The sequence below is a fragment of the Amblyomma americanum genome, chromosome 1, assembly GCF_052857255.1.
Source record: "Amblyomma americanum isolate KBUSLIRL-KWMA chromosome 1, ASM5285725v1, whole genome shotgun sequence".
Classification (NCBI taxonomy): Eukaryota; Metazoa; Arthropoda; class Arachnida; order Ixodida; family Ixodidae; genus Amblyomma; species Amblyomma americanum.
In genome coordinates this window covers 329,642,674-329,657,942 of record NC_135497.1, presented here as the reverse complement: position 1 = coordinate 329,657,942, position 15,269 = coordinate 329,642,674, and the positions used below count along the sequence as shown (strand labels likewise).

The 15,269-nt window shown below is 49.1% G+C and overlaps 1 protein-coding gene across 1 annotated transcript in view; it reads right to left on the bottom strand.

The window, feature by feature from the left end:
• The window catches only part of LOC144115484 (uncharacterized), a 46,011-nt gene extending 32,370 nt beyond the window's left edge, over positions 1–13,641 (bottom strand). Inside the window, exon 1 of the mRNA XM_077649887.1 lies at positions 12,111–13,641. Coding sequence (XP_077506013.1) covers positions 12,111–12,994 — 884 coding nt within the window. The 5' untranslated portion in view covers positions 12,995–13,641. The remainder of the gene's footprint in view (positions 1–12,110) is intronic.
• Between the last annotated feature and the right edge of the window lie 1,628 nt (positions 13,642–15,269).

Sequence of the window (15,269 nt, the reverse complement as noted above, 5' to 3'; positions counted from 1 at the left end):
CAATAAGATTACAAGAATAACCCCCATAAGGTGAAAACGCAGGAGCTATGGTGTGCGCTACAGGTGCGGTCGAAGAGATATACGTGAACACATTTGCTGGAAAAATGTTTTAAAGAAAATATGAAAACCTTTCTTGAGCGCATGAGCATAAATCAGGCAGGGAAAAGCCCGAATAGAAATGCTAAAAATGAAATACGCTTCATATTGTGCCGCAATCCCAGCACTGACAACATGTGGCGGTGATTGTGCAGGTGATAATGCAGCGGCCACATGACGTCAGGTCTAAAATTAGCCTATATTTGAACACGGGAATGCTGTCGAAAAGAAACAGATAAGCCAGTTATCAGGAAGGCAAAATGTGCAGAAGCGCTCGATCTTATTGGAGAAGAAATGTTGCCCTTTAACCTAGGTGAATGGACATATGTATATGCAATAAAAAGGAACCAGACGGAAATTATCCCAGAACGTGTAAAAGAATGAAGAGGTAAGGAAGCTAAACAGAATACTGGCTAACTCTGGACCAATAAAGGGGTTCGATTAAGAAAGCTGGAATATGAGACAAGCCAGAGCTAGAAGACGGCTTGATTTATGCGGTTTAAGATCCCAAAGCGATGCAGGCTTTCGGGTCAGGAGCCGAGCACCATAATAACTGAGCCACCGCGGCAGCCACCTAAGAATTCAAAGCTTAAAAATAAATAAATAGCTATTTTCTAACACCTCTCAGGCCGAAGACAAAAGCTGTATGCAATGCACTCATGGGCCTTGAAGTCGGACGAGAGGCCGTGTTATCAGTATAAAAGGACACATTATGATGAAGGTGATGAACTGTATGGGGCAAGGGTAGCTTTTGCCAAAGAGCGCCATGGCACAAGGTGGAGTGAAAGACATTTCTAAGGCATTTAACCCGAAGTAAGCCGAGCACCAAGCCAGGAGAAGGCTTAGACCCGTTGTATCATCCACTGGTGGGTACCCGGCAGCTCTGGGGATCGAACCCTGGGGGGGGTTGACCACGTGGGCGGTGACGGGGTGCGGAGCATGGATGGATGGATGGATAAGACTGAACCCTTTAAATCGGGCGGTGGCTCAAGCCACCTAGCCATGACTTGTGAAACTTAACTCTTCTCTTGATTTTAGCCACCAATCAGATAACCTTCGCTTGGTTACTTCTACCCGCTTAAAAGCAGCTGCCGGCGGCGCAGCGCCGTGGCTGGTCACGTAGTTGGTCACGTGGTGCGGTTTCCGGAGGATGCGCAGACCGGCGAGGCGCGCGCGCGGCGGCGGTGGCTCCGGCGTGCCTGCTGTGCGCCGTTTGACATCCCTGGTCCTCGCGCATGCGCAGCACGTCTCTCATGGAGCCACGCGAAACTTTAACCCCGGCCAGTGTAGCTTACGCTACAAAATTGCGCCCGCTGAATTGCCCCACCAAGCGGCAAACATGACCTGCGATGAGGGGCAGTGAACGAGAGCTACAAGCCTCTTCTTTGCTATCCTCATAAGCACTCCTTCCTCTCCACGCTAAGCATTATCACGACGCCGAGGTGCAGTTGCCGCCCTCCAAGCGGGAAGCGCAGCTGCGGAGGTGGGGGAGAGAAAGGTGCCCCCTTCCGATTTCGTGGAATACTCGTGCCTCCATACACCGCCGAGCGCACTGCCCTCTGTAGAGGCTGCGACTCATCTCCTTGTTCTGCTGTCAAACATTCTCCAAAGCGCCCGCCCGCACACACGTCCCCCCCCCCCACACACACACACACGTCCCCCCCCACACACACACGTCCCCCCCCCCACACACACACACGTCCCCCCCCCACACACACACACACGTCCCCCCCCCCACACACACACACACACACGTCCCCCCCCCACACACACACACGCCCCCCCCCCCCCCCCACACACACACACACACACACACACACACACACACACACACACACACACACACACACACACACACACACACACACACACACACACACACACACACACACACACACACACACACACACACACACACACACACACACACACACACACACACACACACACACACACACACACACACACACACACACACACACACACACACACACACACACACACACACACACACACACACACACACACACACACACACACACACACACACACACACACACACACACACACACACACACACACACACACACACACACACACACACACACACACACACACAACGTGGCGCTCCATCAGTGAGCAGGATGCCTCGACTGACGAGCACGACAATCCCTATCCTAGTTTCCATTTTCGTAGCTGCCGCCTATTACTATTACTGCTCATGGTTTCGTTAATATCATTGATAACCATAAAGGCGCTCCAAAACGCCTTCCGAGGAGAGGACATCAACTCGCTCAATCACTGCACCGTGTTGCCATGAAAACCGGAGCCAAATAATACTCTACATTCAGCAGGGTACCCACAATCGCGCGAGAAAGTTGGCGAGCCCTTTCCGGCGACTTTTAAATGCCCGCACCCTCATCCGTCGTTCCGCTCCTGCGTATACCAGTTCAGAGGCGGCTATTGGTTAGATTCTTTCAGAAGTCAGGCAGCTACCATGGCTGCGGCCAGTAAACCGCGTAGCTCCAGCGGATCAGGAAGCTTCGCCCTCCGGTGCGGCCGGCGGAGGACCGCCGACCTTCCGGGCAAAAAGTGACAAGGAGTGGCAAAGGCGCGAAGACGCTGAAAGTCAAGATTTGACTACAGATAACTCGGCTTCTACAAGGCACATAAGAAAAAATTCTTGCTGGAGGATGTTCGTGAAGCGGTGTCTTTTAACATCGCAGGCCCCCTTTTTATAGCCTTTTTTAAAGGGACTATGCAATAAATTAATTGAGATTACGTAAACCAGAAGAGAGATAGGTATTTCATCACTCGTCACCCCAACGCAAGAATTTTTAAGCTAGCATGAATAACACCGAAGATATAGACGATTAAAAATTACGCTCCTCCTCTCCCCCCTCAACTCGTACACGCGGGGCACCAGACGAAAATAAAGAAAACAGCTCTGGGACTTGGTACCGCCCATCAAAACGTCACCCGGACCTCGAGGCGCGACTGCTCGCTCTTACGGCCGCGATGGGCATCGAGCCCTATGCGTTCACGCCGTACCGGCTGAACGCCAGCGACGACAGGAGCGACTCGGCGAGATACTGCGAGTGACTCCGAACTCCCGACAGAAGGAGGCGGCAGAGGAAAATTGAAACCACATGCGCGAAGGCAATTAATGCCCTGGCTCGCGCTTGCCCGAGAGGGTCGCGCGGCGGCACGAGCAGACGATTTTCACGGCTACCAGAAGTGTGCCCGTGACGTCGTGGCTGCCGTGGCTCCAGCAAATGAGAGCATGTGGTGGCCTGGCGGCGTCATGGGTAGAATGACGTCTTTTTTCACGATTTTAGTTTCAAAATCGGTCACTACGAGCACACCAACCGGCCCGCGAATTTTAAAAAGCGCGGTTTTTAAAAATTGATAATAAATTGCCGGCTCAGTTCCGAAGACTCATACTTAGCGTGAATGCTTCTTAGGATCATTTCTAAGCATTGAAACATTTACAAGCGACTTTTTATTCATTGCATAGTCCCTTTAAGGTTTCAAACGGTCCAGGACCGGGTAATATACCAGCTAAGTTATGGAAACGCACCAAGGATATCTCTAGCCAAATTTTGCAAATCTTCGCGCAGTCAACTGCTACTGTTTCAATTCCAGACTACCGGAAGATAAGTCGAGTAGTTTGGGTGTTTAAACCAGGTTCTAGCTATCATATGATTTCTTCAACATGCATAGCCTGAAAACCAGAGCACGTTATATGTTCACAAATGCCATCTCATTTTGATTCCAAATCATTTTTTCACAGTCAGCCCGGCTTCGATCCGGTTACTCATGCGAAACCAAACTTTTCCAGTTCACTACTGGCCTTCACCTGAATTTAGATTATTAATTTACGATGGACACCATATATCTGCACTTATCGAAAGCTTTCTATAGTGTACTCTATCAGCGCCGCCTTATAGCCAAATTTTTATGCTTCTACCTCGATCCTCTGACATTAAAGGGACGCTGAAGCACTTTCCGGAAAAAATTGAGTTCCCTGCGGCATTATATAATTTTTAGTCCGCTGAAAAAGAATATCTCATTCAAAAAGGGCGGAAATAGGCGCAAAAAGTTCTTTTTTACAAGGAAACGCGCCTCATCGCCTCAGGGCGCCGAGCGAACGCTGCTGTTGCCCGCGATTGGTCGGGTCTGTCGTGACGTCCTCCACGGGGATGCTCGGCCAGCACCGACGGCGTTGCTGAGTAACGCGTTGCTTCGGCTGGCTTGACAACTACGTTTTGGAAATTATGGATAATTCAAGCAGTGTTGAACAGTTTGGACTTTCACCATGCATGTTCGAGCCATCGATCAGAAGCTTCAGAAAACGACTGAGCCGACGGCGCCGCGGAGTGCGCCGGCAACGAAATTCAAGCCGTGACATTTTCACCTGCTGGAAATCTCGAGTGATACGTATGTTTTGCGTAGGTGCATGTACAATCGCGTCGAAACGTTGTTGGGTACTCGATTCTGCATAAAAGCCGGACAACCAACTTCTTGTAATGCCTGTAAAAATGATCGAATTCAAATCACCGGCATGCTTACACAAGTCGCGCGAGGTAAAGCATTTGTTTGTTCATTTATTTAGAGTGACGTGCCTAATTACACTCGAAGGCCTTTTAGAACTACAAAAGAATGCCAAACTGGATAAGTTCACTGCTGTACTGCAGCGCGAAGAGACGAGACGACGGAGCTAGCCCTCGTGTGCGCTATTCCTTGTCACATGTTCGGGCTACGGTTCAACAACGAAACTTCTGCACTTACCCCCGTACGTTTTTTTTGTGCAAGGTAACCCCGCTTTTCAACAATAATTATGGCTGCGTTTCGTAGCTCGCAGAGCTGCTCATCAAATCTAGTGTGCTGCGAGATATATATAGTTGCTGCTGTTGCGTATCGAGATAACCAGCAGAATTACTTGTGGAAAATGTATGCGAACCTTGGCTCGACGACTTTGCCGTTCTGACTGAAGGACACATTTGCATAAGTTCTGATGATTGTCGATCGTCAGCCAAGGCGTTCGTGAATGAAAATGTTTCCATTTCTCAAGTATACTAGGTTGATATAATTAGTTTTTCGTTCAGTTAAGTGCACCTGCATGTGCTGCGCGCTGATGAAAGGATAAGAGAATGGCTTGTGCTGCCACGAGGTGCAAGAAATTAGGAAAAAGCAAGAAAGGCACACACTGCGTAACGAGCTCTGCCGTGCTGTGCTTGGCCACACCTGTCTACAGAGTTGTTTATACACATTTTCTTTTTGTATCCTGCCTGGCTACGACTTTCGTACTGATTGTGGCCCATTATGCTATTCCGATGTTCTGCCCTATCTGACTTAATACAGCTCACAGGGGTCTTAAGGGCCAATGATGATGATGATGGAGCGCACATGCATAACGCTGACACACAAGCAACCATGATAAATCACACAGTGTTGGAATAGATGTTTGCAAACCAGCTACGTAGCACCGTCTGTCCAAATTTAGCGGCACAGTTCAGTTATGTGTCTATTAAGTGCAGTAATAAATTCTGTACAGTCCTGGAATATGTGTTCTGGTAGGGCGGCTCTGTTTAGTGCGCGCGCGAAAAGTGTGCACTGTATGTGCTATCGTGGTCAATCCTTTGCAGGATACAGCAAGAAACCAGGAATTTTTTTTTTTCCTCGGAAGATCGCTGTAACGGGTACAGTTGCAATTATTAAACGTGTGACGATGAAGAAAAGAACAGATGCGGTGAGACGTCCGCAGAAGCGGTGGTTGATATACCAAGTGTTTCAGGAAGACTCAAAAATTTTAGAAAATAGGCTTTTTGGGTTTAAGATAACGCTTTTGCGCCATAGTATTACCGGTGTTAGCGGACACCGGGAAATCGATAAATTGTCCTAAGTCGCAAGCTTGTTAACTATTTTTTAATAATGAACTTTTTAACTATTAAGAGTTCGGCGCCTGGTTGCAATTAGTGATCTGTAGCCGGTAGTTAGTAAAAGTCATGTCAGTTTTTAGAATTTCGAAAAAGCAATTATGCTCGGCGCTGTGGCTCAACAAAATTTGGCTACATCGTGCCAAAATACATGCGCTTTCGAAAAGCATGCAGGAAAAGCAACCCTTGACAATCGCCCCACTGTTTCCCCGTCGGTATCAGCAGCGTATCTGCCTGAAGGGTGCATATTATACACGGATGCATCACATTCTGCAGAGAGGTTTGGTTTATGGTTTGGTTTATGGGAGTTTAACGTCCCAAAGCGACTCAGGCTATGAGAGACGCCGTAGTGAAGGGCTCCGGAAATTTCGACCACCTGGGGTTCTTTAACGTGCACTGACTTCGCACAGTACACGGGCCTCTAGAATTTCGCCTCCATCGAAATTCGACCGCCGCGGCCGGGATCGAACCCGCGTCTTTCGGGCCGGCAGCCGAGCGCCGTAACCACTCAGCCACCACGGCGGCTATTCTGCAGAGAGGGGAGTTACTGCTGTGTATAGTCCATCTCATCCGCATCTCAACTCTCGCGCGACTTATACTGCGGATACGTGCACTCCCCTGGCATTGGAATTTCAAGCCATTTATAATGCCTTTGCTTCCCTTCCGCTCGTTCCAACATTCAATACAGTTCATATTTACACCGACTCCCGCGCCGCCCTTAAACAGCTTAAGGCTGTTCGATGAACGTTCCAGATTTCACAATCAATTCATGTGCTCTGCGCAAAGTATCCATGTCCTGTGCGCATACACTGGATTCGCGGCCATGCCCACTATTCACATAACATTCAAGCGGATGCTCTGACTCATCTTCATACATCAGACGATCCGCCACATTCCCCTCTTCTCCCAGATCCGTTCCTGTCCCATGTTTCCGGTTCCGAAGCTCTGCGCCAGCGAACACGCGCTCTAATTATTCCGTGTTCGCACCCTCTCCCCCGTAGTCTTACTCGGCAGGAGGAGGTATCCGTGCGCCGGATTCGGGCAGGGACGGCTCTGACACCATCTGTCCGTCATCGGTGGCATGCCAAAGATCTGCCAGTACCTGACAGGTGCCCTCACTGTAGCGCTGCATCGGACATTTGTGATGTGCGGCACTTGTGGACGTACCCAGCGACGGCTGCTATCAGAAAACAGCTCCTCAGGGAGGTGGGCCTGCGGTGGAACCGCGAAAGTGACTACGTGAAGTGGACTATGGACAACCGTTTCATTAGCAACCTCTGCGACTACCTCAGCGCCACGGTTCTTCACTCCTTTTAACTTTCAATCCCGTGCATTCCTCCCCCCCCCCCCTTCCTTTTTTCAACTTATGCCTCATGGCACACTTCTCGAATAAAAAAAAGCAACCTTTCCAGCGCATGTAACTATTAAAAAAAGCCAAATTTTGTTGAGCCACAGCGTCAAGGGTAATAGCGTTTTCAAAATTCTAAAAACTGATATGGCTATTACTAACGACCAGCTACAAATCTCTACCTGCAACTAGGCGCCTAACTCAACTAGTTATAAAGATTATTAAAATTCCTAACCAGCTTACTACTTAATAATATTCACCGGTTTTCTGGTGTCCGCAAACACTGGTAATACTGTGCCGAAAAAGCCACATTTTTATCCCAAAAAGCCTATTTTTCTGACATTTTTGAATATTGCCTGAAACACCTGCTGTATATTGGCTAGAGGCCCCATGCGAGTGCGCATAATATGTGATGTGCGGCGGCCGGGATTAACTACGCGAAAAAAAAGTAAGGTTGAAATCACATACAAACGTCGGCGTGATGTTTCTGTTGTAACTGTGTGTCGCTGCCGCTGTTCGATGGCCTAATCATAAATTATAAGACTTCATCCAGTCGATGAAAAATTAACCCACTAAATTTATTTACAGATTAAGTACAAAGGATCAATAGCCAACAGCTGCACATCTCTCGGAACGCTCGAGCCGTCAGCGGAACGAGCTGCTCGTCATTCGGTGTCTGGAGTACAACTGAACTCTCCAACCGCGGCACCTTTGGGAGGCGCCGGCGCTCGCGCTCATGCATACAAAGAACTTGCGTTTTGAATGGGTCGGCAAGGCTCGTAACTGATTTCTTCGGAAGACCACAGCGCGAACCTCCAAACTACCAAACTACCCCCCGGCGCTCTCCGTAGGAAGCACGGCCAGAAGGTCATCTGGGGCGGCGGAATGGGACAAACTGGAGACATATTGATAAATGGCAAAGAAGAAAAGAACACTAATGGGCGGTAGGGTGAGCCCATCTTTGCCAGTCGTGCCGCAAGGTCGCAATATTTGCCTTTCCTGTTTTGTCACGCTTTGCTAGAAGTGCAATCTTAGTTGCTTGCAGCAGGAAGGCGGTCCGGATTAATCCTGTTGAAGCTTGTGTACATGCTTTGCTGTTGCCCTTCTTTTAGACCATCGGGCAAATATAGGCACTCATTTTTATTAGGTAAAAAATAGGTAGATGATATTGTGTGCCAAGGAGAGGCGATAAGTTTCAATACGACGTTCTTGCGTACGCTTCGGTAGAAACGTTTGCACTTCTTGCGCTCGCAGCTGCAATAGCGGAGATGCTGCATCGAAATCCGAATGACAATGTTCTGAAGCTTATCTTTCTCCACGCCACTGACCCACTGCATTCGCGCAGAAATCTGTCATGCTAAGAGCAGCAAAGATAAGGCCAGCTACAGAAAAATACACAGCGATCGTCAGGCTGAAAAAAAAAATATCGACAAAATGTTGAAATGATTCGCGGCTCGATAGAAGAAAAAATCACCGCTCGCATTTATGGGTGATAGATCTTAGATCTGCGGCTGCTGTTCTATTTCATGCGGTGTGCAACAAAGCATTACAACACGCATTTCACTGCAAAAATTAATCACTACAACTTTCACGCAAGGCCCGCAGACCCGAAACAAGAAGCCCTCTGTACTGAATGAAAGACTCGTAATTCCTGCCCCTGTTCACTGATTACACCTCAGATAAATTGGCCAATTTTAAATAAATCGAATGTGGTATGTCAAGTGTTCGGCATAACGTGCGTCAGAGGCGCCTTACACGTCTAAAAAAAATTGGAGAACTAAGTAACTACTACCCGGTTCTTTTCCCCCCCAAAACCCTTATCTTCTTAGTAACTGGAGGCAGTAAAACTAGTGCAAGTTGCTACCTTAAGAAGCTAGCAAAGGGCATTGCAGTAGCAGACAAAAAGTTAGTAGTATTCACTGAGGAAATGGGTAGAAGCTTTTCCCATATGCTGCTACTAGGTTCTTCGTATTACGTGTTGGCGTGGCCTTTAAATTTGTGTGCACTGGAAAAATGAAGCGATATGTCCAGTTTGACCAATGCCCGACACGAGTGACAGCTACCAGGGTGCGCTGGCCGTAAATCACACACTTGGGCTTAAACCACCATAAACCAGGCTTAGACGTATTGGGAATTATGTATACAAATCACGCGAGGCGATGGCATGCAACAGCCCTACCGGGTGCACACAAAGGTTCAGAATGCAAGAAAAGTCCAACTCAGAAAGGGTCACACAAGAGCGACACATGCGCGGTGCGTGCACAGGCATATCTTTCTCATTCTTATATATACTCCGGAAATCTGACCCTCAGTTACGGGCTAGCGGCTCTTACCTGTTGAGCTAAGATATTATCCTTAATTATGAAGTTGCGATTGTAGAAACTGCTTAGTCTGCCTAACCGTACGACGCTGTAAAAATCTCAACAAGGCTAACTAGCGACCATAAGTAGTCAAAAGGTAGCAAGGGCCTACTTTTAGTGACTACCTTGGACAGGGTAGTAAATGTTTAGTAAAAATGCAGCAAAAGCAGTTAAGAGTTAGCAACTGCTGTACTTACTACCTTCTTTTTTGAAGCAATCGGTATATTCAGGGCAACCACATGGCGATGGGAGAACTTTATCCCGTGCTGGAACACTTCCAAATATGGTCTTTTAAGCGGGAGCGCAGGCCGGGGTCCAGAGTCGTTGCACCTTGGGCATGCTCGGGCCGGCACTCAAAGCACCACCGACGCTACAACAACGCGTGCAAAGGTTGCTCTACGCTCGTGTGCAACTAAGGGATGCGTTAGGCATCACAGCGGTCACGTCACCGCGTTAGATTGTCGACTCGAGCTGAACTAGGCTGTTTTAGCGCAAACTACATTTTGCAAGGCCGCTTCGTTAACAGCGAAGTTAGCGCACTCCAGAGGCGTCATGGTTGCAATTGCGTTCGCCCCAGAGGATTTAGCGCGAGTGTACATGCTGTCTACAGCCGGAATCTGTGCAACAAGGCGGTACAGCGTTTCATGGGTTAATATTTAAGAAGAAAGAAAGGCATCCATCGCACTTACGCGCTGACAGAAGATATGAGACCGACCAGATGACAAAAAAATGGCGTCAAACAAGCGTAAACAAAGAAACAACTAACCATTTGTACCTAAAGGGCACCGCGGTACGAAACAGCTGCAAAACACAGCTGTTCTAGCTACAGCTTGACCTTCTATTTTAGATGATACGGAAGAGCGATAAGGCTTCCACAGCGCCGTTAAAAAAGAAAGGAGGTTAGACAACGCGCAGAAAATGCTGAACAAAATTTAGCCACTGCTCTGAGGAATAAAGAAGCCTTTTAAGTGAAAAAAAAGGAGTGCGAGGGTTATACATTTACGAAGGCAGAGGAGGAAAATGCACAGCGCCTACATAGAGATGGAAAAATCCTAAAATAAAGACAATCAAACATGGAGATACGAGGAATGGCATTGAAGAGATTTCTTGTTATAGGCGGTGGATCACGCGCATTCTTGGAGCTTGTGAACCAAGTTTTCTTCCATTCAAGATCTCTAAAGCAACCTAGAATTCAAACTCCGCAGCTATTTTTAAAGCTTTCTCGCGAGATTATATCGTGAAATACTTGTCGCAATTTTTGTCTCAATCTCCGAAGAGTGAAACAGCCCCGATACGCTTCCGACATGTTGAAAACACTCAAAACACTAATATATTAGAACTGATGCTTGGGCGAGCTGGAATGCCATTTAAAAAAAGAACAGTGCGTACTTTTGACAGCGGCGAAAACAGATACTAGGTCGGGCGCTCTCTCAGACAATACCTTCTTGTTCCAAGCAATAAATATTTTGTTGCAAGTCAGCGCCAGTGCTCGTATGTCTTTTTCGTGCCTTTCAATGCACGCGCTGTTCATTTTTGAAACGATAAAATTTTTCCCGATTTGTCGTGAGATCTGTCACGGAAGACGATCTCTAGCTTTCGTCTTTTGTTTCAAAGTAAAAGAAGGAAGCAAACGTGTTTATATGATGACATGTGCGCAATAACTGACCTTTTATTTGCCATCTTGAAATCACTTGCTTTAATATTTATCATTATCGCCAATAGTTGACTTTATAAAATGTTCGCTTTCGCCGCATCGCCAGTTCCAGCTTGTTTTGCAAGTGTTGTTCACGGCTCACTTGGTTATGCGCCGTAAACAATCTCTGGCACGCCTTTCCCAGCACGCTGGGCACCCTTTTGAAGTTGACCGATCACGTACTCGCAGCACTACATTTTACACGTCATCCTTAGAAATCTTTAGAGTGAGGCGCCTTTTTGCATGACATCACTGCGATCACAAGCCAATCAATTTTTTTTTCTGAATTCATAAGTGCTGTTCTTCGTCTACGAAAAAAGGTTAAGGCTAACTTGCTTTTCTCTGTATAACCCCACCCTTTATGTAATACCTCTAGGCGCTTCATGTGGAGAAGGCACTAAAGCGATGCCATGTGCCATAAGAGGGACGTCCTTCCCTTCAGCTAGTTGAAAGACGATGTGTGTATTAAGTGCACCATCTTGACACCTGCTACGGTGGAGACTGACAAATGTCCAACCCGAGTGAGAACAAATATTGATGAGCGCAACCTTCCATTTGGGACATTGTAAAGGCATGACTAGGACGCTCCACAACGTCGCAAAAGAAAGACTACGTCGTTACTTGCGAATAGCGGCGCGAGCTATGGGGAATTCTCTTCCCAGCGGTGCACTTACGTGAGCAGTGGCAGGCAGTGAAGCAGCGGCAGCGTGACCGCGTACCACACAAGCACCACGACCTTCATGAAGCGCTCTTTGATGCTCCTCCGGACCACCACCGAGTAGACGCGAGCCACGAAGAGCACCAGCGACGGCGCGTGCATCAGACCCAACGTCGTCACGCACAGCCACGTCCGCCCCTCGTAGTACACGATGGCGAGGAGCGCATTCGACACCAGAACGGCAGTCAGCACCAGGAAGGCGAGCGTGGAAGGCGCGACCAGCGCTCCGCATCCCATTCTCGCCCCGCGGCGTCTGGCGCGCTCGGTCTCTGCCCTGTTGCAGCTGGGCCACGGCGATTCGCCCTCATTCGGGGCCACCTCGACGCCGCTGCTGCTGCGGTCTTCGTCGTGCTCCCTGGCTGCCGCCGCTTCCAAGGCCGCGGCCATCTCTTTCTCCTTGATGTCCGCTTCGTCCATGAAGAGCTGCACGACGAGCCGCTCGGAGCTGGTGAGCTCGTTGGATGCTGACCGTACGGTTGAGACAGACGAGCAACAGCTTCTCCCGCTGATAACGTTGCTGGCCGGTGTTGCGCAGCCAATGGACGTTGCCTGCGTCAGTTCGGTGCTGCTGCCGTCCCCGTCGACCGCGACACTGTCGCGGCGTTGCCGCGAGCTGAGAAGCTCGATGAACGCGTCGGCGTCGTCGCCTGCCACGCCTTCTATGAGGCTCCAGGTGCCGGAGGAACTGAACGTGGTAACGATGCTGGACTGCTCCGCCACTCGTGCCTGCCTGGAGAGCTTGACCCTGGTGTAGCGCTGCTGTCGCGGAGGTGCACGGTACTGGAAGCGCGCGTCGCTGCGGGCGCCGCAGGTGCAGCGACAGGGAGACCCGTAGCTCATGTAGCCGAAGCGCTCACGGGGCGTAGCAGGCCCGCTGACGACACTACAGAGCCGTCCTTGAGCGGGCGAGGTAGCGATGCCAGCCTCGGCTGCAGCGCGTGGGAACTTGTCTCGGCGGCGGTGGACATGCAGCGATGATCATCCTTAAAGGGCTCCCGCGACCATTTCGTTGCTTTCAGTAGGCAGTCGGTGCGCTTCGAGTTCCTTTCATGGCGGCAGCTGTCTTTGCACCGGATGGAGTGGTCGGACGTCATCAAACAACGCACTTCAGTAGGACGTGTAGTACCTGAAAGTTTTTGATAAACCTGATCGTTGTACGCTCTGCGTGCGCTGATTGACCTGCAGCATGGCGAATCGCAGCAGCGCCAACTGATCGTTGCCTTCCTGCAATGTCACGTGGAATGGTTGTTTTTCTTGCCGTGAAGGGCCGGCGCGTGCCGAGCGCAGGGACGATGCCAGCACATGCGGTTTTCCACACGCGTGCCCGTTCTGTTGGAAAGCGACGACGCGACCTTCCCCCGCGCCGGGGGAGCACCAGACCGTCTCGACTGACGCACGGGCAGTGCCCGTGTGCGACGGGCCCTGTTGAGACCGTTCCGCTTGTATCGAGGGCTGGAAGCGAAAGATATAGAATCCGTTATCCAGGAGTGCCGCGGAGCCGCAAAAGAGCCCGCACGCGCTATCGCCTCTCCTTTTTCTCGCGGCCCACCTGCGACTGATAACGAGGGAATACGTTTTCTTGGCTCCTTCTTTCCCCTGTGCCTGCCTCCTCCCGGTCTCTCTGTCTCGGTTCGCTCCATGTTTTTCTTCTTGCTCTGTGCCTAGGAGACGCAGTCATTCGAAAATTGCTGTTTTCCGCCCGCCCCACGTGGCACAGTGTCGTCACCGTCGCACTAAAGCCTTGCCAGTTGTCACATCGCGGCTCCCCCTCAGCTCTCGGTCCTTCTTGGATTTAGCGTTGGCACGCCTTCTTATCGTCCTGTCCCATCTTTGTTTTACTTATACCTTCCCCGCTCGTGGGCAGCGGAAGCCTTTGTTTTTGCTCGCGCCCCTGTCGATAAAGAAGGGAGCGCGGAGTTTGACCGGCTGTGTTCGACACATTTGTCCCGTCCATTCACGCGTGGCCTTGCATGTCCGACGACAGGAAACGGTGTCTACGAAGCGACGCTGGGACTTTGTTACCCTCTCGAAGGCATGCTCACACACTGTTGCTTGTTGCGACGCAAACACTCTGAACGAGACTAGAGCTAATGACGTCGTGTCCGCAGGATGCAGTTGGGCGTCGTGGGCAAACAGAACCTTTTATCGTGATGCAAAACATCGATGTCTGCGAGATGCGTCAAAGATAAACGGAACACTTTTACGTGACCTCACAGCGCCGGCGTCCAAGACCACTGCGAATTTGGGGACAAGTGCGTTGGCTTACGGTGGGTGCACACATAGGCAGATTATGCGTGCTGAACTGCACAAGGGCGCACGGCAGTGCACTTAGATAACAAATAAATGTTCCGTTCGCTTTTGGCGATATGCGCGTGCGCTCTGCTTTTGAAGAATTCACGCGGGCACGGAGCCAAAAAGGGACACTTTCAGAGACGTCATTTCAACAACGCTGCTTGACTGCGTTGTTACCCTAACGCCGAAGTATGTGATACTTGAGAAAAATCGAGCCTTGAAGTTTTACAAACTGTCGACCCGGATAATTAATAAACAAAGATTGAAAAGCAGAGAGCTTCGCCTTTAATTTGACAATTTAGCATGGTAGACATAACTGCAGGCATAACCGTAACCTGCAATACTCCAACTGGACCAAAATTTACTCTTTAGTTTGTAGGCATCACCTTTAGGTTTCACCGCGTGTGCAGTTGGGTGATATGAATTTTGTAAAATTTACAGGTACCGGAAGATGCAATGACTTGACCTTGTAAAAATTTGCCTAAATTATCTTTAGGTAGACCCGAAACAATCACCCTACTAATACTCCTAACCACGCGGATTTTATTGCGAAGCTCTCTTGGCCCAGGTTCTGAAAGTACTCGCTGTAATATAATAATAATAATAATAATAATAATAATAATAATAATAATAATAATAATAATAATAATAATAATAAAAATAATAATAATAACAATAATAATAATCAACTTTATTTTTCCATCAAAATTTATGGAGGGGGCCGTGGGTAAAAAAAGATGCAAGACAGCTTGACGAGAGCCCATGGTCCCCTCTACAAGGTGATGCAGGAGCATATATGAACATACGGAAGTTCGCACGAAAC